The sequence below is a fragment of the Crocodylus siamensis genome, chromosome 4 (assembly GCF_052110815.1).
Source record: "Crocodylus siamensis isolate JL-2025a chromosome 4, ASM5211081v1, whole genome shotgun sequence".
NCBI lineage: Eukaryota > Metazoa > Chordata > Crocodylia > Crocodylidae > Crocodylus > Crocodylus siamensis.
In genome coordinates, this window is record NC_143398.1 from 132,418,380 (window position 1) to 132,443,731 (window position 25,352).

General features: G+C 40.6%; 2 protein-coding genes across 4 annotated transcripts in view; one reads left to right on the plus strand and one right to left on the minus strand.

Moving 5' to 3' along the window:
- Positions 1 to 11,849, plus strand: part of PPARA (peroxisome proliferator activated receptor alpha) — a 63,511-nt gene extending 51,662 nt beyond the window's left edge. For both annotated transcript variants that reach the window (XM_090043810.1, XM_090043809.1), the window contains one exon: positions 1,796 to 11,849. In XM_090043810.1, the coding sequence (XP_089899936.1) occupies positions 1,796 to 2,043 (248 nt within the window). In that variant the 3' untranslated portion in view covers positions 2,044 to 11,849. The remainder of the gene's footprint in view (positions 1 to 1,795) is intronic.
- A 1,179-nt stretch (positions 11,850 to 13,028) lies between these two features.
- The window catches only part of CDPF1 (cysteine rich DPF motif domain containing 1), a 34,304-nt gene continuing 21,980 nt past the window's right edge, over positions 13,029 to 25,352 (minus strand). For both annotated transcript variants that reach the window (XM_090043811.1, XM_090043812.1), the window contains exons 3-5: positions 22,732 to 22,851; positions 21,545 to 21,656; positions 13,029 to 15,502 (exon numbers count right to left, since the gene is read on the minus strand). In XM_090043811.1, coding sequence (XP_089899937.1) covers positions 15,392 to 15,502; positions 21,545 to 21,656; positions 22,732 to 22,844 — 336 coding nt within the window. In that variant the 5' untranslated portion in view covers positions 22,845 to 22,851 and the 3' untranslated portion in view covers positions 13,029 to 15,391. The remainder of the gene's footprint in view (positions 15,503 to 21,544; positions 21,657 to 22,731; positions 22,852 to 25,352) is intronic.

Below are 25,352 nucleotides of genomic sequence, written 5' to 3' on the forward strand. Positions count from 1 at the left end.
AATTCTCCACCCACCGGACTGTGCAGTCATCCAAGTCACAGCCCCTTAACTTGTTCACCAGTATGGGGTGGGATACCTTATCAAAGGCCTTCCTGAAGTCCAAGTATACGACATCCACCCCTCCTCCTGCGTCGAGGCGTTTTGTGACCTGGTCATAAAAAGAGACTAGATTGGTCAGGCACGATCTGCCTGCCACGAACCCATGCTGGTTTCCCCTCAGCATAACTTGCCCTGCCGGGCTCTCACAAATGTGAGCCTTGATAATTTTTTCAAAGACTTTGCCAAGGATGGAGGTGAGACTAACTGGCCTATAGTTGCCCGGGTCCTCCTTCCTCCCCTTCTTGAAAATGGGAACCACATTGGCCCTTTTCCAGTCCTCCGGGACTTGACCCGTGCGCCACGAGCGTTCAAATATTCCCGCCAGTGGCTCTGCAATGATGTCCTATAGCAACAGACTAATAAGAAGGAAACAATGAGAGATTTTAAATGAGCATCATCCATCCAGTACCCTGAAAGAGGAAGGGGTCCTGTTGAAATGTGATCGTGTAATTACATGCTGTATCAAGTACTGCATCCTCATGCCAATTCCACTCTTATCACTTAACTCGGCCCTGACTTTTTTTTTATTTCTTGTGTAATCATTCTTTGTCTCTTGTCCTGTGTGTACCTTCTTCCCAGACCTGAGAAAGGGCACTTTGTGTCCAAAAGCCTGTCTAACATCTCCCAACAATACAGTGGTCCAAGTAAAAATCTTGACAAAAAATAAAAATCCTGTCCCCTGACATTTTCGGCTCTTCATCCGGTAACATGGTTTCTCCTGGCCTCCAAGCCACGCCCCCCCCCCCACACACACCCTGCCTTATTGTCCAGTCAAACCATCCAAGTGGGTCCCAGTTCAGCTGTCTTGACCTAGGCTCCTTCGCATCTCCAGCCCTCACTGGTCTCTGTCTTGGCTCCTTGTTCTACTTTCTCTCGACCTCCCCTGGTAGCCTCTGGTCCTTGTCACTTCTTGTAATTCAGGCTCTTCTCCTGCATTAAGATCAAGCAGTTTCCTTCTCTATGCTCTCTAGACCTTATAAGAGGGTCATTGATAGCACAAAAGACAGGTTCCCCTTTTAGCTCAGGTGTCTAGACTTGCAGTAGCTCAGAGCTACATTTCCCAAGAAAATCCTGCTCACCTCTGTCCTGGGGCATACCTTGTGTGGACAGGACTCCTTGGGGAAGTTAGCTTCTAAATTCCAAGAATGCAACTATTCCTGAAAAACCTGTAATTTTGCCTGATTTAGGCAGATTATTTTGAGGATGACTAATCATTTCCTGGCAGATTTCAAGCTCTATTTTCAAAGCATAGAAGTTCTAAAAAAGGTCAAGAGAATCCAGTAGGCACAATATTGGTATAAGTATATCGTGAAGAACTTACTAGAAATAAGTTGTCTGATCTTCCTTGCCCTTCCAGTTTGCTTGGGAGACCCCTAACACTTTGACATACAAAAACACAGAACCAGATATCCAGGTTAGGCACCTCCAGTCTTTCTTGTAGCACAATGTATGTTTTTAATGTAAGATTTCAGCCTTTTGGGGGAAGAAGGGGGAGTTTTGCCAAAAGCATGAGGAGCAATTTTGAGAGAGAGAAAGTACTAAAGACAGGATTTTACTTTTGCTTTGATCCAAAACGCATTTGAAATCAATGGGTATATTCCAATTGCCCTTGGTGGGTCCTGGATCAAGTTCTAAAGCTAGTAAAAATAAGTAAAAATTGTAAAGTTAAGCTGTGTTCTTTTGTTTTTGTGAACAGATCGTCCTGGTCTTGTAAATGTAGGACACATTGAAAAGATGCAGGAGAGCATTGTACATGTACTAAAACTACACTTGCAAAACAACCATCCTGATGACATCTTCCTTTTCCCAAAACTTCTTCAGAAAATGGCTGACCTCCGGCAACTTGTTACAGAGCATGCTCAACTTGTTCAGATAATCAAAAAGACTGAATCTGATGCACACTTACACCCTTTACTACAAGAAATCTACAGGGATATGTATTAAGGGGTTTTGGTATTTTTTCCGCAGTATTTAAAGCCAACAATAACACTAATAATAGATGGGAGCAAAATTACTTTGCACAATTATCTGCTGTGCTTTAACCCCAAAGCATGAAAAAAAAACAGAGAACTGGAATATCACACTTGTTTTTTTGCCTTGAATTCTTCTTTTTAAGAAATTTAAGGACACTTTTATGCAGTGCTCGTGAATTTGCTCATAAAAGGTTCTAAATAATTTAAAATTTGGGGAATAGTGAGAATTTTGTATGGTTTTGTATTAACAAATTTGAATCTATTAAGTAGCGTAAATAGATCTTGATTGATCAAAATTTTATATTCTATATTAATTTAGTCATTTAACCTTTAATTTAATTGGGCAAATTCTCTCAAGGTAAATGCACTATCTTCTATAGATTATGCACTCTTGTTTTATATACTCTCATGGTCACTGAATGCCAGCTTGTACTTTCTGACTTTTCTTGAATAAGGCAGTCACTCTAAATCTATTGAGTGGTTGGGAATAATTATATATTCACATTTTTATAGTTTGAAAGATCTTTTGCTTTGCTGCTCTCAGAATTAGGTAAGTAACAGTACTGCTATAGTATTGTACTGCTTGGGTAACTTTTAGATTAGCCTGTTGAAAAGGCTCTCTTTATTTAACATTTTTTAAAAAGTACAGCACTCAGATATATTTTACCCAGATGCGTGTTGTTGAATTAGCACATGACAGTGACTGAATGCTTGTTTCAAAAGTGTTCTAAGCAAATAACAACAAAATGTCCCCTATGGCTGGATACATTAATACTGTGTTTGTCTTGGAGAAGTCAGAATAGCTCAAGACGAAACTTTAACCTCAAAACATCATTTAAGTTAGCAGGTCTTAGGGAGAATCTCAGAGATCTGATGCTTTCCCCCAAAGAAGCTGAAGTACAATTTGTCAACATGCTGTTGCTTAAACTGATGGTCTACTCTGAAAAAAAAAAAAATGATTTCGTAAATACAGCACTTTCTTTCTTAAAAGGTCTGGTACCCTACTTGTTTACATTTCTGACAGATCAATTATTTTACATTCTTTGTATCTGTTAGTCCCTCAAAGCTAACAGCTCTCTTAGCCTGCACTTCCTTCTGTTCATTCATATGCATTGTCAACAGAAGTTAACTAAATTCAACTGCATCCCATTTTGTCCACATGTGTATGCACATATAGAGATTATATATTTGCATTGGAAGCAGAATTTGTAGATACTGGACTCCTACAGACATTCAGTTTCTCCTGGAAGAGTCACTGCTTTCCCAGGAGAAACCGTGAGTGTACAGATGTTCAGCCTTTTTCTCTCAGAATAAAATGGCCACTCCAGGAGAAAGATAACCTGGATAGCAACTAGGGTTACATCATTCCCAGGACAATATCTCCTGAGAAAGTGAAAGTCTGTGCACACTTTGCTGCTTCTCAGAAGAAAACAGTCCTCCAGCATGCCCCCTTCCATCCCTCCTTCCTTCCCTCGCAGGAGACTCCTTGGACTCTACTGTTCCAGCAGAGCATAAAACACACCCCTTTCACAATGTCCACATTGTGCTGCAGAGAAACACAGGTTGATTGTGGGCAATTAGGGCTTCCCTATGCACTGCTGCCATCTGATGCTGGCCAGACTAAACTGATTGCAAAAATATAGAAGCAGGTAACATTTTGGGGGAAATGGCTTGCATTATGTAACTGGGAACAAAATTTGATCCTCAGAATACCGCTTAATGGTGATACTATATAAGCCAAAATATAACTGTGGTTTTCTGTTCCCATGTTGCCTGTAGGCCTGTAAGTTAGGTTACTGAAATATAATGAGCGTGGAACCCCATGATGCCATTTTTACAGTTGTTTTCAGAGATTTCTGTGCAATGAATGAAAATAACTGCTAGCCATGAATTTCTTTGGGAATTAACATTTAATACATATTTATTAAAAATATTATTCTCTTTTATTTATCTGTATTTTCTTTTCTTATCCTAACAGTTTCTCTATTGTCCTTTTCTGTGGGTTGTTACAACAGTGTTGTTTTTTGTTTTTCTTGTGGGGGTGGGAGTTGGAAGCCATTCTCAACTTTTTCTTGACTTTTAGGCTTTCTCTGTCAGAAAAGGGTTAGTTTTTGCTTGTGTTATCACAGTGTTTGTGGACCTCAATCTTAAACCCACATTAACAGAATCAAGTATATTTTCTGAGGCCCAGAACATGGGAAAGTGATCTTCATTTTAATTACAGAACATGTTTCTGTTAGAAATGTACTAGTTCTTTGAGGATCTTGGTAAGTTCTGGTTCATATTTTAAAAGCATTTTTTTTATTTCAGGTTTGATACTATACTATTAAAACGATATTAAAAATAAAGCCATGTATACAGTATGACATCATTATACCAAATCCTAGGTTGGTTTTTTTTTTTGGTGTTTTCTTTTTGGAGGGGGAGGTGTTTAAAAGCCTTCCTTTTCAAAGCAAACCCAACTTCAGGAACTGATTTTTTTCCAAACCTTCCCCCCGGACCCATTCTTGTGATGCAGCAAATTGGTTAACCCCATTATAACCCTCTTTTAATGGCCTTTTAATCACAGGTTCTTGAGGGTTCATTATAATGAGGTTGTTTTGTATGTCCAACAACACAGTAAGGATCTATATAGAAAATAGCCATTAGGAATATTTGGAATGTCATGTAAATTTCCCACGCATGTCTAAAATGTAATACGTGTGTCTGAGAAAATGAATAGCAGTAGGTCCATACATACAAAATGATGGCATTACATCATTTTTCTACTCCCCACAACTATCAGTAAGAAATGTCTGAATATGGTACAACCATCTTTAACAATCCTATTGGGTAGTGGGTTCCCATGTCTTATCAGGAAATAGTGGATTGAGGAATTGTCCCCCTTTACTTATCATTGCAATACATAGTGTGCCTTCCTGATTCTTAGTCTGTCTTGACTCATTATGGAGCTCAGGGCAATAAATATTTTTACGCAGAAGACAGATTCAGAATTGGAGTCATTGATATCGGATATTACCAAAACTAGAGTTTCAAAGCCCCAGAAATTGGGCCTCAAAAAATCAAAGGGTTCTTCAATCCAACTGTGTTTCCATTTTTTTTTCTGGCCTTTTGTTTCTGACTGTGAGGATACACTTAGATTTTCAAGCTTTTTACTGACAACCATAGAGATAATTACAACAATTTTAATGGAAGCTGAGATTTGACACACAATCACTTGTCTAGGGCTTTGGACTTTTAAAGAAAAATATATATATATTGGCAGCTCATGATGAAAACATGAGCTGGTATATCAAGTTTTGATTTTTTAGATCTAAATATGCACCTAAATGCTCTGGACCTAATACTGTAGATTCCTACTCATTTGATCTATCCTTCTTGGTGATTTAACTTAATTTGTTTCAGGATCATAGCACTTCTGTTTCCATTGTCCTTGTTTTTGTTGTAATGGTGGTCTGGCAAATTTTCATTTGGGGACAAATTCTGTACTCCTACACAAAGCTTGAAAAAACAAGCTTACTCAGGGAAATCAGGGAGGACAGGCCGTACTGCAGAGCATCTCTTACATCAACCTTTCCCCATGTAGGAGTTTTGACCAGTGGCACAGCATAAGCATTGACACCTTGGCCGGACCTTTTCATGCTACCAGTTGTGCCTTGTGAAGAGCCTCTGACAGCAAAACTCCACGGTGTCTAGGATAGAACGCAGTGCTAAAGAATCACAATAAATCCACTGAATCTGGGTCTCTGTTGCACCTAAGACCCAAGTAAGCCTTTTGCCCAAAATGAGTAACCATCATTGCAGCAAATCATAATTTTTTGATTTTGCTACTAGGAATAATATGTTTTGCTGCCTGAAAGGTTGATTTGAGGGCAACATTCTCTAAAGACAGACTTTACAGCAGTGTTAGAATTGCCTCTGAACAGAAGGAGCAATAAGGCATGGCTTTTGTATGCAGATTTTAAGGGGATGTATTTTGTTCCTTAAAACAAGAATCCCCATAATGTTTATTGTTTAAGGCTTGTGATGCTGCTGACTCAGTTTTAGGTTTGGTCCTTGTATTTGACTTAATTTTGGGTGGCTGTTAGTTTTTTTTACATCAAAACAGAAAAATCCCTTGTTCAAAAGAATATTAAGACTGCAGAATTAAATGTGTACAGGTTAGGAATTACCAAAATTAGGGTTTGCTGTCCTTTCCACCCCCAAAATCTAATTCCCTTCTATTCTTCTCTACTCCATTGACAGCCTTCCACCAATTAACTTTTGTTGCCCTTCCTCCTGTATCTTACCATTCTCTGGCTCCTGTAATCTCCCCAGCTCCACTCTGCTTCCTCCTCATCCCACTGCATTATCCTTATCCATACTTATCCTTCGCCTTGCCACCTAAGCATAGGTAAGACTCTCCATGTTTACATTTCCTGAGACACAGTGTCCAGAAGGAATGATTACAGGCAAAATCCTATTCAGCCCCTGCAGAGTTGTGACGGGTTGTGTGAAGTTATTGTGGATGACGCATGAGCAAACCAGTCAGCACATGATAGATCTATAGAAACAGAATATGCCACATACAGGGAGAATGTTTGAACACTTAGTAGCCAACTCTTAGTATGTCCTTACAGAACAAGTGCAATTCATATATATGTCATTTTTTTAGCACTCAGATTTTGCTAAATGAGGATGACTTTTCATGGAGATGATAAAATATATGGCACTGACACCAGGGTGACCCCCTGCCAAATTTCAAGTTCATGCTCCAAAACTTGGAGGCACTACTGATTCTCAGTAAAACAAGTGCATTGAAAAGAGCAAAATTAACCTACTGTAATGTCAGAAATGGCTGAAACCTTTGTTGTTGTTGTTGTTCAAACTTTCTGAATAAATTCAGACTGAAGCAAATACCTGGCATGGGAAATGTTAGTCCAAATGGTTAACCAGTGATAACACGATAAGCAACTGAAGACAGCATCTTGCAATGGGAAATGTTGGGCAAACTTCTTAACTACAAGTGCTGTTATAGGTAGCACAGTTAATAACTATCGGGTAGAATATATATAATTTGAGCTTTCTCCTTGCCTGTACCCGTACTTTTTTTCTCTTGTTCTGTTTCAAGACCAAAGTATTCAAATTTGAATGATTTCTAGAGCTATTTGTTTTGTGCTTTGGAGTTAGAATTAGAGTTAGTTAAACAATATATAGCAAAAGAACAAGATTGTACAAAAACTTGAACAAGAGGTTCACACAGCATAAAATTTTTGGGTGATTCCACTAACCAAAAGTGTACCATAAAGATACCTGCCCTGCTTTTAGAGAGTTTAATGTACAGGACAACAAGTTCACTAGTTTTAGCATTGCTTTACAGGAAACACATTTTTTTCTGTATTAGATTTCACAAATCCTAGACCAGCTACCTCAAAAGATGATCACAGTAGGCACTGGAAAATTAAATTTCAAAAAGGCTGCATTTGTGTTGGCTTTTGCAACTGCTCAGAGTTTGGGAAATTTAGGTTAAATACTAATAGGCTCCCACTATAATTTCCATTATTCAGTTTTTTTAAAAGATCAATTCTGTAAGTTAAAAGTGGTCATATTTTAAAAAACAACGTGCCAGAAAGTCTGTAAATAGCATTTTAGGTTCGGCATTAATGTTAATTTTTCCTATTATTTATTTGTATTATTGAAACACCTAAGAACCCCAGTTGTGGATTAGGATTCTATTTTGCCAGACATTGGACAGACACTGAACAAAGGAGAACCTTTCCACAAAGAGCTTTAAGAGTTAATAGAAAGGGGGGAGGGTAGCACAAGGAAATACTGATCAGCATGATAAATCTCAGCACACATGTAGACATGGTTGAGTTTGGTTTTTTTTGTATGCCGCATGCCAAAAAATAATGTCCTAAGGAAGGATTTTAATTTGGTTTTAGGGAAATTTTGCTTAACTGAGTTACTACTTTAGGATATTCTGTTTAAATTTACATTCTCCTTTCAGTGCACAAGCATGCAAGTATCCTTACTACAAATAGATGGTTATTTTGTACCCCATTGTACATGTTAATTTACAAGCCCACCCCTATTTTTAACCCACCGAAATGAGCACTTTTTCCACTTTTTTAGAAATTGGCCCCTTTTCAGCATTTAAAATACGTATTTTTTCATTTTCCTGTGCGTTTCAGTTTCTAGTTCAACCAGCTGCTAAAGCGTTGAAGTATTGCCAAAGTGTATGTTTTGGCAGTGTTTCTGGCCCAAACAGATGTGTAATTGCTGGTATTTCCTATTAGAGGCTATACTCTTAAGAAAGTCAGCACAATTTGCAGACTGGAGAGGTTATGATAATCATCTAAACATTTGTTTATTCAAACTGCTGAACCTTTAGAGACTTACCCATGACTAGAACTATGTCTAATACTGAACTAATGTTAAATCTTTGTAGCCTTTCTTTTCTAGTAGGCAGCTTAGAAGTCTTAGACAAAATATTTGGAGAAAACTACATTGTTCTTTTAGTCCTTTGTCTTCTACAGCCCTCTGCTCTTTCTCCTCCACTTTCAGATCAGTTTGTTCCAATGCTTCCAGTCAAAAATCATTCATCTTAAAGCTTTCCTTTTAATGGTTAAAAAACAACTGGCAATTACACTTTTATAGAATGAATTTACAGCTGATGTGTTGTTTTAGTTATTGAACACAATGTCTTTATATAAATTGGCACTTCATTGGAAATCATAATCCTTTAATAAGGCTGAAATATAAGGGTGAAGTCTGGTGTTTGACTCTTTCTCATTGCTATTTGAATAGCTAGATTTATTCAAATTTTGAATATCTGGATTTAATAAACTTTATCCCTGCTCCTAAATGCTTAAATTATAATATGGAAATTTTAACTAAGATTCCAGGTATTATGTGTTTTGCCTTTTTCTTGTTTAAACTTCATGCTGCAGTTTGTAAAATATAATAGCAAAGCAAAAAGTTTTAAACTGTCTTACAGAAACACGTTAAAGAGCTATGTAAATTATTTAAATTGAACACTGTCTGTGGACCTTCTCCTCCAAATTTTTATTCTTGGCAAAGGTTTACTTGTATGGCTAAAGGCCAGAAGGGCTAAAGCTAAAGATGAATTATTATTTATTTCCCACTAGACTTTAATTACCATATATTCTGTTTTAAAAAAATGAATCATATCAGTTTATGTAATCATGGTTGTAACCAAGTTTTTAAATGTATTTTTACATAGACCATAGACTTTATTTTTTGCTTTTCTTAGATAAGTGTCACAGGAAAAGCTATCATTCTAAAATGCTTGGAATTAATTACTTGGTTTGAACTCGCCAATACAGAGGGTAGATCTTAGAACCACATTCATCTTTGTAATGTACTACAGTGCTTTGCACTTAGGTGAGATGACTGGTAACAGAACTAAGGGGGAAGAGTTTCTGTACGTTAGACCTATTTTATCTAATAATTTCATGAGAAGATGTTTTGCTGGTTAATAGGAATAATATGTCCTACAGAATGTTTCTATGTAAAAAATATTGTTGCTACCTGCACTGAGGTTAATCTGTGATTTTATTATTACAACACATGTAAATACCCCTTGACAATGCAAACCTAGTAATAATTGAAATATACATACCTTGAAAGTTCTTCATCGGTTTCTGTGTAGGAACATTCCATTTTCCTATGCATGTTCATCTAGATGAAGACAGAATCCATACATAGGTCTAAAATCTGTATACTGAGCTATACAGCTACATGTGTGCAGATAAGCCTGAAAACAAATTATTTTACAGAATCAGGGCCATAGACAATTAACAAATGAATTGTTTATGAATTTTATTTTGAAGTAGTCAAAAAAATTGCCACCTAAGACAAATGCAGTAGGTATTTTAATTGTTCTAGCTGTGATTTATATTCATTGCCATTTGTTTGCAATCCATTAAATGCCATTTTTTAAAGTTGCACCAGTTTTATAATTGCAGATTGATAAATTGTTATCATTCAGGTACTCTTTGTTAATGTATAAAATTTCTCTTATGAAGTAAATGTCAAATTTGTAAATGCTTTATACTGTATTCTCTTTTGGTAATCTACAAGTTTATTTTTCTGCACTGAATTTTAATGGTCGGAGGCAGCAGTAAAATAAAACCGGTGAAGAGAAAAATCACATATGTCCTTTCATACTATAATTGTACAAAAAAGACCTTTCCAGTTAGCCAAAATCATCTGAGGACAAAGTTGTTTTTCTATCATTAGTCTACTAAATAATTGATTAAGGCATTTTCAGCTTCTGAAACTCCATTTGGTCTTAAGCTTTTTCCCTTTTATTAAATCAAGTTGTCAGCTCCATCAGAATTACAAGGAAAGACAGAAGGGCATTAGGTTTTTTTAATTCATAGTAGTTGTAGCATTTTTGCTTAAGCAAGCACTGCAGACCCAATTTTTGAACATGAGCAGTCCTTAGTTTATAAAACCTATGCACATAATAAGTAGGGATTATTAACACGAATAAAAGTTATTGGGCTATGCCCTAAAAAAGGACTGAAAGATCTGTTCCAAGGTGTATGTCATAAGCAGAACATTATATTCTGTCTCCTTTGTGCATGTATACCATAATTACTCATTGTTGAATCTTGACTCAGCATTAACTGTAAAATGGTGTAAAATAGCACGTGGGTTTGGTTATCTCATATGACTGCTATGACTGACTGCATATGCCACAGGAGTTCCGGAGAAATAGCCTACATCCTGGACTTTTAGGAAGGTATCTGTAGAAAAACCTGTTGTATTCATTTGCAGATATACTTTGTATAGGGTGCTTATCAAAGCCCCATAACCTCTGATGCATTCAAATAGCATATGTATATTTTTATCACATGGAAGCCAGAACTACCCTTATCTTCAAACAGTTTTATGGCCTCCTTTAATACAGCAGGACAGTTCTTATGGTAGTTATGATAATGGTACCATGTCCTCCCAACACTGGCTGCAGACCTGTTTAAGCAACTACTAGATAGGGCAGCTAATTTCACTTGTCAGCACTAAACTGTGGAATTGATAAAATAATGGCATGGAAAGGGGTCACTGTGCCTTCTCATTCTTGGAGACAATTTACAAAGTGTAAGTGGGTAAGGGGAGCATATTTAAAAGCCAGAGCCACATTGCTATATCCCTCGTCCACAGGCAGCTATCCCCTCTGCTTAGAGAAGTGTAAGTGCGCTTAGGCCTTGTTTATTTCCTTTATAATGACAACAAAATAGTCAGATGTGTAATAATGCTCATTTAACAAAATGGTAAAATTGTAACTTTAATGACTTTTATTAGCTCTAAATTTCAATGTTTTCATTAATTCTTCATTGATGCCACCGTGAATTAAAATCCTGATGTGATTAAACAGACATCAGTACATACAAACATCTGGATTTTCAGTTCTCCGGTATTTTAAAAACATGCCTTGTGTGCCTTTTACTGCACTAAAATATAAAAGTGTAATGGAAATTGATTAAGAGTAGATGTTGCTAAGCAGGGATGACTCAATCATGAAATGGCTGTCTTCTGTGAAGTACCACTAACTCAGGTTAAATTCTCAAGTGTGTTTCATCCAAACAATACAAGTAGCATTTTAAAAGAGGGAATGGAAAGTCCTGGCAATATAGCAAGGTCAAAGTCTAGGTATCTTTTTCTGCACTTGTTGAAGTAAAAAATAATATTTCTAAACAAAACAATGAATTCAGTATGTTTTGTCTATTGATTTTTTTCTTTTAGAATAAAAAGGCCTGCTTAATTCAAGTGTTTGTTTCCATTTTTATTTCCATCCTGATTTTTTTTTTTTCCCCTGTTGCATAAATAAGGTGTTGGATTGATAGCAACTGTATCCTGGCTTCTGGGAACCTATGTACTTAAAGAACCATGCTGTAATATTGAACGTAAAAATGGCTGATTTTTAGGGGGGGATGTTGCCTTAAAGGTTGAAAAAATAAAGTATTTTTAAAAATTGGACCATGAGTTCTAATAGGTAGGGCAGCCTGACTGGTGTTTCATTTATTGCTAGAGAATTCTGAATTCAATATGACCAGTGATTTACAGCTGTCTAGTTCCCTTTTTGAAGCAAATAAGTTTGCCACCCTTTGTAGGCCATATCCTGCATTTTACCAGAAAACTGCAAATTGGATCCCCTTCCTGCAAACACAGTGTATTACTCTTTATTTGCATGCTAATGTAACATACATAAATGGTTGCACAATCAGGGTCTACGCTAGTATTTCCAAGCTGAGTCACGAATCCTCCCCACCTCCACTGATGGGTATCCCTGTAAAAAGTGTCTTTTGTAATATTGACGTACCATTACAAGTAACACTCATTTAATGTATAACTTTCTCCTTAATGATTTTGCCTTCTAGCTTTTGATCTGCTTCCTGTTTTGGAAAATGCAGGGAAGCTTCACTTAAGTGAGTAATCTCAGTGATTTCAGTGATGCCACTTCTTGTGTGAGCTTGAACACAGAAGTAAGTTTTTTGTGGGCACTCAAATGTTCTGTGGTAGTGCAAAGCACTAGGACAGCTGATATATTAAGGTGTTTATTGCATAGTGTAACTTATGCACTTTGAGGACATTCTTAAAGGAGAAGGTGACCTTGCAAATAGAAAGTCTGTCCGCACAGAATGAATTGCAGGGTTGGAGCTGGAATGGAGGGGGGCAGCTAAAGGTCCATTCCTATGAGCCTTATGCTTGTAAGTAGTCTCAATGAATGGATTAGGTGTTCTTTTTTTATTTGTTTTGATTTTTTCAGCAAACATCAGGATCTTCCGTCAATGATACAGGTACAACAGTAGGAGGGTGGCACCCTCGTGTTAGTGTTACAAATTAGTACTTACACAGTAGCAATCAAAGATTTCTCCTGTTTACATTCCACTACTTGATAATGATTGGTTATGTTAAGAAACACATACACAGTTCTTATAAGCAATGTGGGATTAGGAAGTACATAGTTTATTGTAGGTCTTTACACTGTGAGAAATGGTTCAAAAACAGTAATGAGTTCCAGAATTTGACTACTAAGCTACAAAGTCACATCTGGCTGGGGTCAGCCATGCATGTTGTTAAGATACTGTCACAACACTTAGGGATATGGATACTGAGTATAGTAGTCTTTTAGCTTAGATCACATACTTATCCATGCCTCATTTAGTGAGCTAAATTAACTGCAATTTTCATAGAAGTACTGTCCTTCAAAGCTTGAGAAGGGAAGTAACTTTAAGTTGTGTTGAAGTGTTGTCTACAAATCCACCAGGCCTCTTGTACCAGATGCTGAACAAGTGTTGAACGAAATGACTCGTTGCCCAAATGTACATAAAATAACTCAATACTGGATTAGACATTCATTTTTTAATAAAAGTAAATGTTTTAATATACCCAAAACAGTCCACTTTTATCACTTGATAGGTTATAGTATATTACAAAAGCTGAGAACATGGGAGATCTTAACCAAGACATTATATTCCTAGAGAACATGATTAGCAAGGTCCCCTACCAACAGTGTTTTCATGAAGCATTCTAGATGTTTTCTTAACAGATGTGCATCCAAGTGACTTTATGTGAATACTTTACTTTACTTTATAAATAGTCCATGCAACTGTAGCAAAGCCAATAAGATGATCTTGAAGAAAACACTTGAGTCAGGTAATTCTTTCCCATAGTAATTGCTTAACCTGTCCATGACTCACTATATTTACCCAAATCCAAAATGAGCCTGAATTTTTAGGATGGCCCACCCCAATAATTAGATTCCATATGTGGAAACTTTATACATTTGTTACAATTTTTCCATTCATAGAAATCTAATTATTGGAGGATCATCTTAAATTTGCCCCAAACACCACTGTAGTGGGGAAAGCAGTGGAAGTGGGGAGCACAGGGTAAGGATGGGGAAGACTGCAAAGGGACAAGTTGGGAGCAGGTAATTTGCCCCCTCCTGTCTCTCCCTCCACCACCACCCTAAACCCTTTGTGGCTGCATCCATCTTCCACGCAGCCTCGGGCCCTCCCCTTCCCTCCTTGTCTTGGAATTGAGTAAATATGGTAAATTAATTCTATTTGAATTCCTACTTCGGTTGTCATTTAGTTGCCCAGTTCAGACCCGATGGAACTTCTTGCTGGCTATCCTGCTGAGCTTTATTTGCATTTTGCTCTTACTTGACAGTGAAATGAAAGGCACCAGCTCTTTCTCACTTGTAAACAAAAACATCATGTAAGAAAGTTCACTGCCCCTTCCAAGACCATCCTCGTGACTGGAAGCTTGAGTGGAAAGTGACTGCAGTCATGTAAAGTATCAGCCACTGAGTTCCATTGCAAAAGCTTGGCTTGCAGAAGTCCATGTATGACACTAATCTTGAAACATCTGCAGGCCAAAGTGTTTTAAAAAGTGTCAACTCTGTGTTCTGTGACTGTTCTCACTTTTGAAAGTGTGATGCATCAGATTCTTCTGTCTACCTAAAATTTATTAAAGTGAGACTGTCAGGCTGATGATCTTAGATTAGATTGGCAGGTAGACACATGGTAAAGCAGGGTGGAACCTTAGAGGCAGACTGGTTCAGAGAGGTATGAGCTTTGGTACGAAACAACCTACCTGATTAGATAATAGTATTTATTCTTGGGCAGTGTAAACTAAGTTCCATAGAAGTACGTTGGCTTACACCAGTTGAGAATCTGCCTGCCCATTAAAAACACTTTTGTATTAGTATCCAACATGACTGATTAACATTTAAAAAGTCAGAATTTTAAATTGTACTTTTTAATATTTTATGACATTTACTTTTTGTACTTCGTGTCATTTGGATTATGATTACAGGGCAGCCTGTTTCCATTTCTAATTTTCCTGCACCAGCTCAGTGTCATGATGCCTTCATTGCAAACCCAGGAATGTCTGAACGTATTTTCATGATGTTTCCTTTCATGACTGACTTGTGGTAAGTTGATGAAAGTCATTCCTCTATTGCAAAGGTGTAAAATTCATTTGGCTCTGTGGCCTGGATCTGGAGCACAGGGCTCCCCACAGGCTGGGTTTTGACCCATCTCAGTAGAGCAAGCAGCAGTGGCATTAACCACTGCAGGTACCTGAGCTGCTGTCTCAGCTCAGAGCACCACAGGGGTTAACAGTGCTGTTATTCACCCATGGCCACCACCAACATGGGTCCTCAACTAGGCTCATCTTCCTGGAATTTGACCATGAGTCATGCCCTGTTGCACTGTCCTCAAAATTCCCAGCCTCTCCAGAAGTCCTGCATCCCAGATAAGACAGGTCCACCCCTCTGCTGTCATAGAGAAGTAAGGTTTTTAGTGGGACTTTTTTTTATCCAAGTCGTCTTGTATTTCCAAAGGAAACTCTTCCAGGTTTTTCTTAACGCAGGGGAGGCAGAACCTTTTTGAGTAGAATAGACTACATTCCTGTAAGGAAAATATGAATAATTAACAGTACATAAAATGGAATTGGCTACATTTCACTTTTTCTAAATTATACTGAGTGTCCCTTCCTCCTCTCTTCAGTCGAGTAGGAAGAACATAATGAAGGGGGGGATTTCTGGTCTTGGCACCATGGCAAAGTTGGGATAATGGGAATGAATCCTGAAGGAGCTTTCTCCCTCCATGACTCCAGGCAAGGGCCAAAGACAACTGAAGTCCTTATGCCTTACTCTAAAGGAAGCTACAGGAAGCCTTCTCTCAGGGTAGCACATAGCTCTACAACAGTTCAACTCTAATTTGTTCCAAAACCTCAAATCTGCTGCAGACAAAACCAGTCATTTCCCTTATCTGGCATCAGAGAATGGCACCTGGATCTGGCATGCTTCAGATACCTGGTTAGCCAATGCTGTAGGCCCAACCTTTTTTACCCAGAAATGTGGTTGTTATACAGGAAGTGGTCAGGGAACAGATGCAGTATCTTAATCCAACGTGCACTGCCCCAGTTGGCCAGCTTTGCAGACAAATTGACTGAGTTACATTCTTTGTCCTGAGAGGGTGTAAATCTTATAATTTTGCTGTTCTCCAGACCACTAGATTCCATATGGGATTTCACAGCCAAGATGCAGCTGGCAGTGGTGGCTTATTCCTGTGGATTTAAATACAGGTGATGACATCAGCTCAGACAGACGAATACATCTTTGTGGAGGCAGCAGACTCCCTGGATGTTACCCAAATGTTAAAGTGCTCCTTCAGGGCTGGCTGTATGACTGACTTTGTTTTGGGTGACTGGTTTGCATGTATCAGATTCTCTGTTCCAAATACCACTTCATGCATTTCAGTGCCAGGTTAACTCCATGGTTTTACTAAACTGATAAATCTACTTCTCTGTAACTTTTCAGGCTAGTGAACAGAAAGTTGTTGCCTGGTCTTGCTTCCGGTGCTGAGCATATTGCTTCCTGTATGTATTCAGAGGTTGTGTGGCATGTTAAAAATTTGGCATCAGTTTAGATGCCTTAGAAAGCCCCATTTACAAAACCTGTTGTTTCTATTATATGATCTAACTAGTCTACCTGCTGCTTTTGCCCTGTGGGGAACCTTTGTTGCTTAAATTGCCAATGAAAAAGTGGACATGTGAGTTTAAGCTGTTGTGGTATTGCTGTCTGCAATGCACTGTGCCCCAAGCAGGTAGGACTATATCATGCTTGGCCTAGGACAGACACAATAGGAGAAAGCAACATTCCAGAGAGCCTGTGAAGTAAGGAGACAAGAGTGGAAAAATTATCCCCACTTTGCAGGTAGCAAACAAAAGCCCAAAGAGAAGGCACAGATCCACCAAATTATTTAAGTGCCTCAGTCCCACTGAAATCATTAGGTGCCCAAATGAAGGTAATGCCTTTATGGTTCTGGGCCTAAGTGCCCAAGGTCACGTATGTAGGCTGTGGCACAGCTAAGAATGGCGTGCTTCCTGTATGCCGAACCAGTGCCTTATCTACACATTCCATCCGTTCTTTTGACACCTTAGAAGATGTACAGTCTATGGATACTGAAGATCATCTTTAATCCTAGTCCTAATGAGCACTGTCAGGATCCAGAGGCACTAGACCTGGTGGTTAGAGTTAGGGGGTGTTACCAGCATCCATAATATGGGGAGCAAGCCAAAGTAAAACCAGGATCATGTACCAAGCCAAGGGGTTACTAGAAGCGGATGTGAGGAAGTAAGCCAAAGTCAAGGTAGGATTCACATGCTGAGCCAGTGTTTTACCAGAAATGGATGTCAGGAAGCAAGCCAAAGTCTAAACAGGTTCTAAAGTTCAGGGACTGGATACATGGACAGGAATGCAGGAACAAGTTTACCAGTCACACAGGTAAGAGCTACTTCCAGACTGAAGCCAGTTTGTTGTGCAAGAGCTCCTTAAAAGCAGTCCTAGAAGAAATCCAGCAGGCTGAGCTGGGGCTGCTTAAGGCCTTGAGTGTTGCTGACCTTGTTGCCCAGCTGTAGTGCTGAGGCCTTACAGGTGTCAGTGTTTTAATACTATTGGCCATTCAAGCATTGCACTATTGTGCCAAAGGTCAGCATCTGAAGTTGTCACTTGCTGTGATGTGCCTGTACATTGTACATTGGTGGGTGGAGGATGGGGGGAGGAGCAGTAGTTAAGATATGGGTAGCTCCCCTAAAGTACTATTTTTGCTTGGAACACGGTCTGAAGGTTTACTCAAGCAAATGCTTTCCATAAAATAAGGTAGTGGAAGGTCATTGTAATTTGTGCTGCAAATTGCATCTTAACAACTGACTAGAGTGAAAATAACTGAAATACCAGTAAATGAAAAATAATTAAGGGTAATATACTGAAGAGTCCAATTATGAAGGAAGCCCAGCTATTGAGAACATTCATTGTGTTTTGCTAATGACACTTCTGCACATCAGTTGTAAATGAACCCATTATTGCCTGGTAAATTTAAGTGGTATCTCATGACTATGTTGGGCTTAGATCTGAAAGGTCAAACAATGAAAGGTAACAAATTACATCCAGTGGCCTGGGTCAATTTAAGGGAAGATGGTTCTTGGGTCTCCATAGTGCAGGGGTCAGCAACCCCTGGCACGCGTGCCAGAGCATGGCACGTAAGGCCATTTAGCTTGGCACACCACAGCTGGCCCAGGCTCTGTTGCCAGCCATGGAGTCCAGGCTGTGCCCAGCAAGCCACTGACAGGCTTCAAGCCCTGCTGCAAGCGTTCAGGCTCCATGGCTGGCAGCAGCTGCCCAGAGCCCAGGCTGACTGCAGCCAGGAGGCCACAAACAGCTGCACCAAGCTCCAGAGCCCTTGGCCAGGTTCCATGGTGGCAGCAACTGCACATGCCGCTGGGCAGATGGGGGGGAGGAGGAGGACCAGAGTTGTGCTGCTCTACGCCCCTTCCCCACTGTCTGGCCAGAGGGGGTGTGCACCTGCCACAGCCACAGAGCCTGGCTGGGGCTTCAGAGCCCAGTGCTGTTTGCAACCTCCTGGTTGCCTCCTCCAGCTGGCCCAGGCTCTGGGCAGTTGCAAACGGGGCAGGCTGCAAACAGCTGCACCAGGGTCTGTAGCCCCGGCACCGACTCCATACTGGCAGCAACTGCACATGCACCTCGGGGTACAGGGTGGGGAAGGCACAGGGACAGCATGATCCTGGCTCCTCCCCCACCATCCACCTGGAGGCACATGTGTAGCTGCCGCCAACAACGAGGATTGGACCCCTCACTGCTCCCCCGTAGTCTGCCCTTGGCACAGCAAGTTGAGGCATTGGTCAGGGTTGGGATGCTTTTGGCACTCCAGCCAAAAATGCTACTGAACCCTGCTTTAGCAAAATTACAAAGAACAGTAGTAGGCAACCATCGATCCTTCTAGATCATGGTGTATGCATGAGAAGCCACCAGGACCTTTGACACAAATGCCTAGACAGAAGTATGAAGGAGTGGAGGCTGCTAAGACCTTCCATCCCCTCTTCAGACAGAATCCAAAGGCCAGACTGAGTCCAGAAGTTCGGTGGTTCAATGGCTGTAGTTATATGCACATCCAGAAATCAAACCCAGGTCTCCTGCATGGCAGGAAAAGATTCTACCACCAAACCAAAACAGTGGGTACAAAGTAATGGAACCACAAGCAACCTCCCTCTAAAAGTTGTCCATTATAGCAATCTGGTTCTTCACTACATAGCCCCAGTGAGGTAAGTTATAGCTGGTTAGCTTCAGAGGCTCAAGTTATAACATAAATGCAAGCAGATCAAGACAGGGTCTGGCTTGATTCACTGATACAACCACAAGTCAAGACCCTTGACTTGTAATCCTAGCTCTAACTCCCTCTGTGGTCTTGAGGAAGTCACTTAACCCATGTCCCACTTTCCCCCACATGAAAGAGGAATAATACATAATTTACCTGCTAGATGCAGGTGTTTAAAGTGTTAAATTAACATTTTCTGTAGATCTCTTCCTATCTTACTAAGTGTGTGTTGGTACATCTATTTAATAACCATACTCGTACACCTAACTCTCAAGTGGGCAAGCCAGTTTGGTAGCAAATGTATTCTAATATTTTGTAGCCTTGAGCCGATAGACTTCAATGGGATTAGTTCTCCAGGCTCAGGCCCTTGCTCAGCTGTCACTTCCCTTTTCAGGTTAGCTACCCACTGCTGCATGTTTAGTGTCATCATTAAGAACCTCAGAGTTTTTTTTTGGGGGGGGGGGGGGGGGGTCTTTTGCTTTGAGATGTACTATTCAGGAAAATCTTGATAGCTTTAGTAACAAAAGAAATATGCATAAACAGCTAAAGATATTAAATGGATTCTGACAACCCTATACTTTGTTCTGTCCACAGTGAATCAGAACATTTAATTAGCTGCATTAATCTCTTAAATGGCAGAGACCCTCCTTCCTATTAAGATTCACTGTAATGTGCTTGGCTGAAACTTCAATTCTGGGACAAGTTCAACTGGTGGAATTGAAAAATGCCAGGCATGTCTTTTGGAAATCAGTTGCTAAAGTATACTGATTATTAAGGATGAATTTGAGAGCCTGCTACTTTTTTTTTAAACAATTTGAACAGCAGACAGCTGGACTAAAACAATTATCAATAGCAATTTATATTTTGACCATTTTCCAATTTCCATTCATCTAAGTACTGGAAGAGAATTTCAGAAGGGAAAATAACTATCAGGAAAAAAGTGTTGCAACTTGGTTTCCCCCTCCACCTTCTCCCCATCCCACAATTAAACCAGTGAGCCAGACTGCTTCTGAAGTCAGCTGAATTGGTACCAGCATTCTTGGCCCAAATTCATCTTGAAAAGAGGAACAAAGCAAAATTTGGTCCTCACTTCTTCAGATCTGTAAAAAACCCTGCATTTGTCCCTCTGCCTCTTCAACCCTAGTTTCCATGCAATCAGACTGGTATTCCCCTGACACTCTCCTCTAATTAAGTGTGTGGTTTGTTTTGCCATAAGTACAAAAAGCCATCAAACTGGGGAACAAAAATACTAAAGCTTCAGCAGTAGTGAAATTTTTTTATTTTTTTATTTTTTTTTATCGGTGCTGCTGTTCACTACCTGAGCCATTCCTTTACTCACTAATGACCACTCTGATGAAGCTGGATATAGCCCCAAACTACTATAAGCAGAGATGAGCCAAAAAACTTTGGAAACTGCCAAAGCTACATATTGTGATGCCATCAGCTGGGTCCCAGAAGCCTTAATACTTAAATACCCTTCCCTTAAGTAGGAAATGCAAGTGTTCTTAATGAAGAATGCTATCATTCTGTTGCTACTGGACCAACGGGGTCATGTTTTGTCATTTCTAATGTTTTTGGATTATTGTCCATCTTTTGTCTCGTCATTCAAGAGTGTTCATAATGACCCTTGCTGAAGGAAAGGCTTTGATTTAAATTTTTTTGCACTGTTCTCAAGTAAGATTTGAACTGTCCCACTGCCCTAAAAAGCTGTTTGAACTTATCTGCACTCAGCTTTCAACGCTCTGCAGATTTGTGCTGGGCTTCCAGGAAGTGCCACTTGAAGGGAATAGGCAAATGTAATGTTTAAACTACCCCTTGTGCCTTCTAGACTCTGGGCTGCTTTAGGGACTGAAATGGTTTCTGGCTCCTCTGGACACTATTTGATGCTGGAGATTTATCCCACCTCGCCCTTCCCCTACACGCCTTTTATGCAAGGATTTGCCAGGGGACATGGAGGTAGCATGGCTTTCTGGAGGCCTGTCTCATACCTGTACTGGCAAACTGTGGTGCTTTAATAGCCCCTCTACACTGGCAGGGCAGTGAAGATGAAGGAGAAATTGTTTCATGTTGTTCTGAAGATCTGGAAAAAGATATGACCTTATGCAGCAACTTTAATGACACTCTAATAACACGAGAAACCACGTTTTACAGGAACTGGTAGCAGAGAAAGCTGGTTGGTACACTGCTGTCACTGTTTGATCTTTTCCCCAAGAGGTCACTGAGTCTGGAACAAAAGCAAGCTATAAAATACACCATGGATCACATGTTACTTACTGTGCCAACACACACCCGCCTGGTACACAAACTGCACTGCGATCCAAGGATAAGGAATTTGTCCTTGTCGGGGGTGAAAGGATCTTTCATGACATAGCTTTCTTCCAGGAGGCTAGGAAAGAATCAGCTCCCATTTAAAAAATGTACCACTTTGCAAAGGAAAATCTGCTAATAACCATTTCATTAATGCAGGGTGATTCTCAACAAGGGTGCTGTAGCACACTGGAGTGCTGTGAGATCCTTGTAAGCATGCCATGGGGTACTGCACAGTATTAGCACTGTTGTGTGTGCAAACCCCTACACATGATTCACAAGATAAACTCAAAGATTTCATATAGGAATCCGCAGTGTCAAAAAGTCTGATTACCAGTTGTGGTCTTTGAATTCTTTGCAACAAAAGAATTGCTTTCACACATTTTTCAACTACAGAAAAATAAAAGCTGGTGTTGACTGAGGGGTGATTTGAGTCTAAAAACACTGATAACCACTGGATTAGTACTGTATGGGTGTTCTCAGTGCTCCACCTTTAAATGTATCCTAGAAGGGACACTTCTCTAGGCCAACGTAAACACCCTATCTATTTACCGTTGCAAATTCCAATCCTTAGTGAAGAGCCATTTTAAAAAATATATGCATTTTCTTTTGAAAAAGGCCTTTACTACTTCTAGTTGTCACTCCTGTGAACTTAGGGTTCAGCCTTTCATAGGCAAGAGTTGTCAGCATGTAACAATAACATGATCTAAAATATTCTGAGTTGTGCAACTGTTGCCTCAGGGCTACTGAGTTGGGTATCTTTCATTAGGTACTTGGCAACTTGTGTGAGAGAGCTCAAGGCACTGTTCCTCTGACTAGTTCTGGGCAGAACCCTGCTGAAATTTAATGGTGTTGATTTGCATACAGCACCCCGTAGGACAGGATTACTACTTCATGCACTTGATGTAAACTCAGAGATTTAAAGACCATGGTGATATTGAAACTTTTTTCTTTTTAATCTTAAAAGGAGGAGATGGCATGTTTTTGTTTGTGTGTGAGAGAGTGAAGCTTTGAACCATGTACCTTTAACCCATGTTCCAGGTTAGGCATGATTTGATTGGACTTCTTGGTTGATTCTGTGTAGTGCTACAGCAGTCTAGAGTATGAGATCCCATGGTAATGAGATCTGTTATAAAAAAACAAACCATACTTACACAATAGAGCGTGTATTGGGAGGTTTCTGCCCATAATAACTGTATGGAGCTGTTAATCCACATAACTGGCACTCAAAGACTCCTTTGGGCTGAACTTCTTTGTTGGTATCCATTTCTAAGCTGCACATGTAAAAAAAAAACCACCCTTTCAGTTTGAAATACAGTAGTGGGAGCATCACTGAAGGTGATAAAACTGAACTGCTCAAGTACTGCTGTCTGGTACTAAAGCATGTGGGAAAAGATGCTTTTCCCCCCCAATCAACAGTTGAGAAATAATTTTGGTTGGCAAGTTCATAAGGCCTGAAGAACAAACTGCCACTTACTTTTTTTCCTCTTGCAGTTGAGTTAATGGAAATGTAAAATCCATACTCCCTACATAGCTTTGAACATTTCAGCCTTGGTGCCTTCTCTAGGAAGGTATTGTTATTCTAGAGTTAAATCCAAAAAAGGATGTAGGTGCATACTGTGGCACATAAACATCTTAAGTAAAAAATAATGATCCTGAAAAATCCTGTTTAGTTGCTTCCTAAACCTGGGGGACATCTGAACTTCCCTGATACCTCATGGGTTGACTCGCAAGTTCCCTTCAAGGATACTTAGTCCCGTGTCTCTATGCACACCTGGAAATACATCAGTCTGCAAGAGACTGAGCAGCCTTGTGCCCATCTCTTTGCCTAAGCCCATGAAGGGTTCATAAACTAGAATTTCCTTCGCTCAAATCACCTGAAAGTCTTGATCATGAAGTTATTCTCAGAGGCCTAGACCCCAAGGCTACTGGCTAAGGGAGCAAGGGCACACTCACCTCCTCCTGTGTAAACTTTTCCATTGTGCAGAAAAGAATCCAAGATTCATTGGATCTGAAAGAGCCCAAGGGACTTATCCTGTAGGCTAGTAGTTAGACCCATTAGCTCTAGGGAGGTGGCAAATACGGATTTAAATTCCCTCAGACAGTGAAGGAATTGAGCCTTGGCTTTCCATTTCCCACATTTCTAATCACTAAGTCAGTGTTTCCCATCCTTTTTTACCCCATGACACACCTACCTAAATAAAAAAGCACCACAGCATACTGGATGTGGAGGTGAGGCAGCATGCAGCCAGCCGGATACCAATGGGGGGGGTGCAGCTAGCCAGAAGGCATTTTGAGATGGAGCCACACCCCCTGCATGGCTGGAGCCACGCTCCCCATCTGTCTGTGGCTCCAGCCAGGCAGGGGGGTGGCTCTAGCCCAAACTGCAGCAGCACACCTGGACGTGCCTAATGGCAAACCAGTTGGGAAATGGTTCACTAGGTAACCACTAAGGAAGTAAAACTTGTTCAGTCCTTGAAGGAAAGACCATAGGGCAGCAACCTTGAGAAGTTTCTAGGCAGTGGACCCTAAATGGAGGGAGACATCTTTTTACAGCCCTGCTCAAGGGGCTGAATTTCAGAGAAACACTTGGACTCAGCATTTCCTATTGGCTAAACCAGGGATTATCAACCAGGACACTGCAAAATCCTGGAAAGGGTGTCGCACAATATTAGCACTCTTAGGTGCGCAAACACTTGCACATGATTCAGAAGATAGATATAGGAATTTCAAATAGGAATCCATAGTGTCAAAAACATTCAGAACTGTTGTGGTCTGAGTTCTTTGCAACAGAAGAATTGATCTACTATTTTTCCCTTGTCAAAAAAATGAGTGAAAGGTAAGAACCAACTCTTTCAAGGATGCCTTGAGTCTTGAAAAGTTGAGAACCACAGGGCTAGACCTAAATACCCTCTAGTCAGTATACTAGCTAGTCTAGACTTAGGTGAATTAATGCATGGGCCCATGGGGGCCCAGCCCAGGGGCCCCCTGGGTGCCTGGGTTTCCTTGGGAAATGGAAGGTTTCACCTTGCAGACAGGCAGCATTCTAGCCTACAAGGGGTCCTGCTTGGAGCTCCCAGGAACGAGACACATGCACAGCCATATGCATGCATGTGGCCAGAAAAACAAAGGCACAGCATGGAAAGCAACTCCCTGCAGGTAAGTCTATGGAGGAGAAGAGGTTAGGGTATGGGGCAGATCAGTGATCTCAGTGAGGGAGGGAATGAGGCAGGGGCGGGTAGGAAACAGGACACAGCCAGGGCAGTGTACTGGATCTGGGGCTGGGGTAGAGAGCCAGACAGAGTCACAGGCAGTTCATCCAGGGGCCATAGGGGAGGAAAAGTAGGGGGGCAGATCCCCACCACTGCATACACCCCCCAGGGAGGCATGGGGTAGCATGTGCTTCCCCCCCCATATTTGTGCATGGGGCAGATGCAGGCTGCTCACTGTGGGCTCAGGGCTCTCCACTCTGCTGTCTTTCCTTCAGGAGCCCTATGTTGGCTGTGTGCCCTACCTGCCCAGCAGCAGTTGGGTGGTGAGTTGTTCCTGCTGCTGGGCAGACAAGGCATGCAGCTGGTGTGGGGCCCCTAGGACAAAGGCAGCAGAGAAGAAATTCCCAAGCCCACAGCAGGCAGCCCACATCCACCCTTGCCCTACTCAGCTCCTCTCTGGCTGGGGTCTGGCTGCAGGGGTGGAGTGGTTCAGTTTCTCCAGGTCTGGAGTAGTCCTGTGGCCCTGATCTGGGCAGAGGGAAGAGAGGGGGGAATCTAGCCCA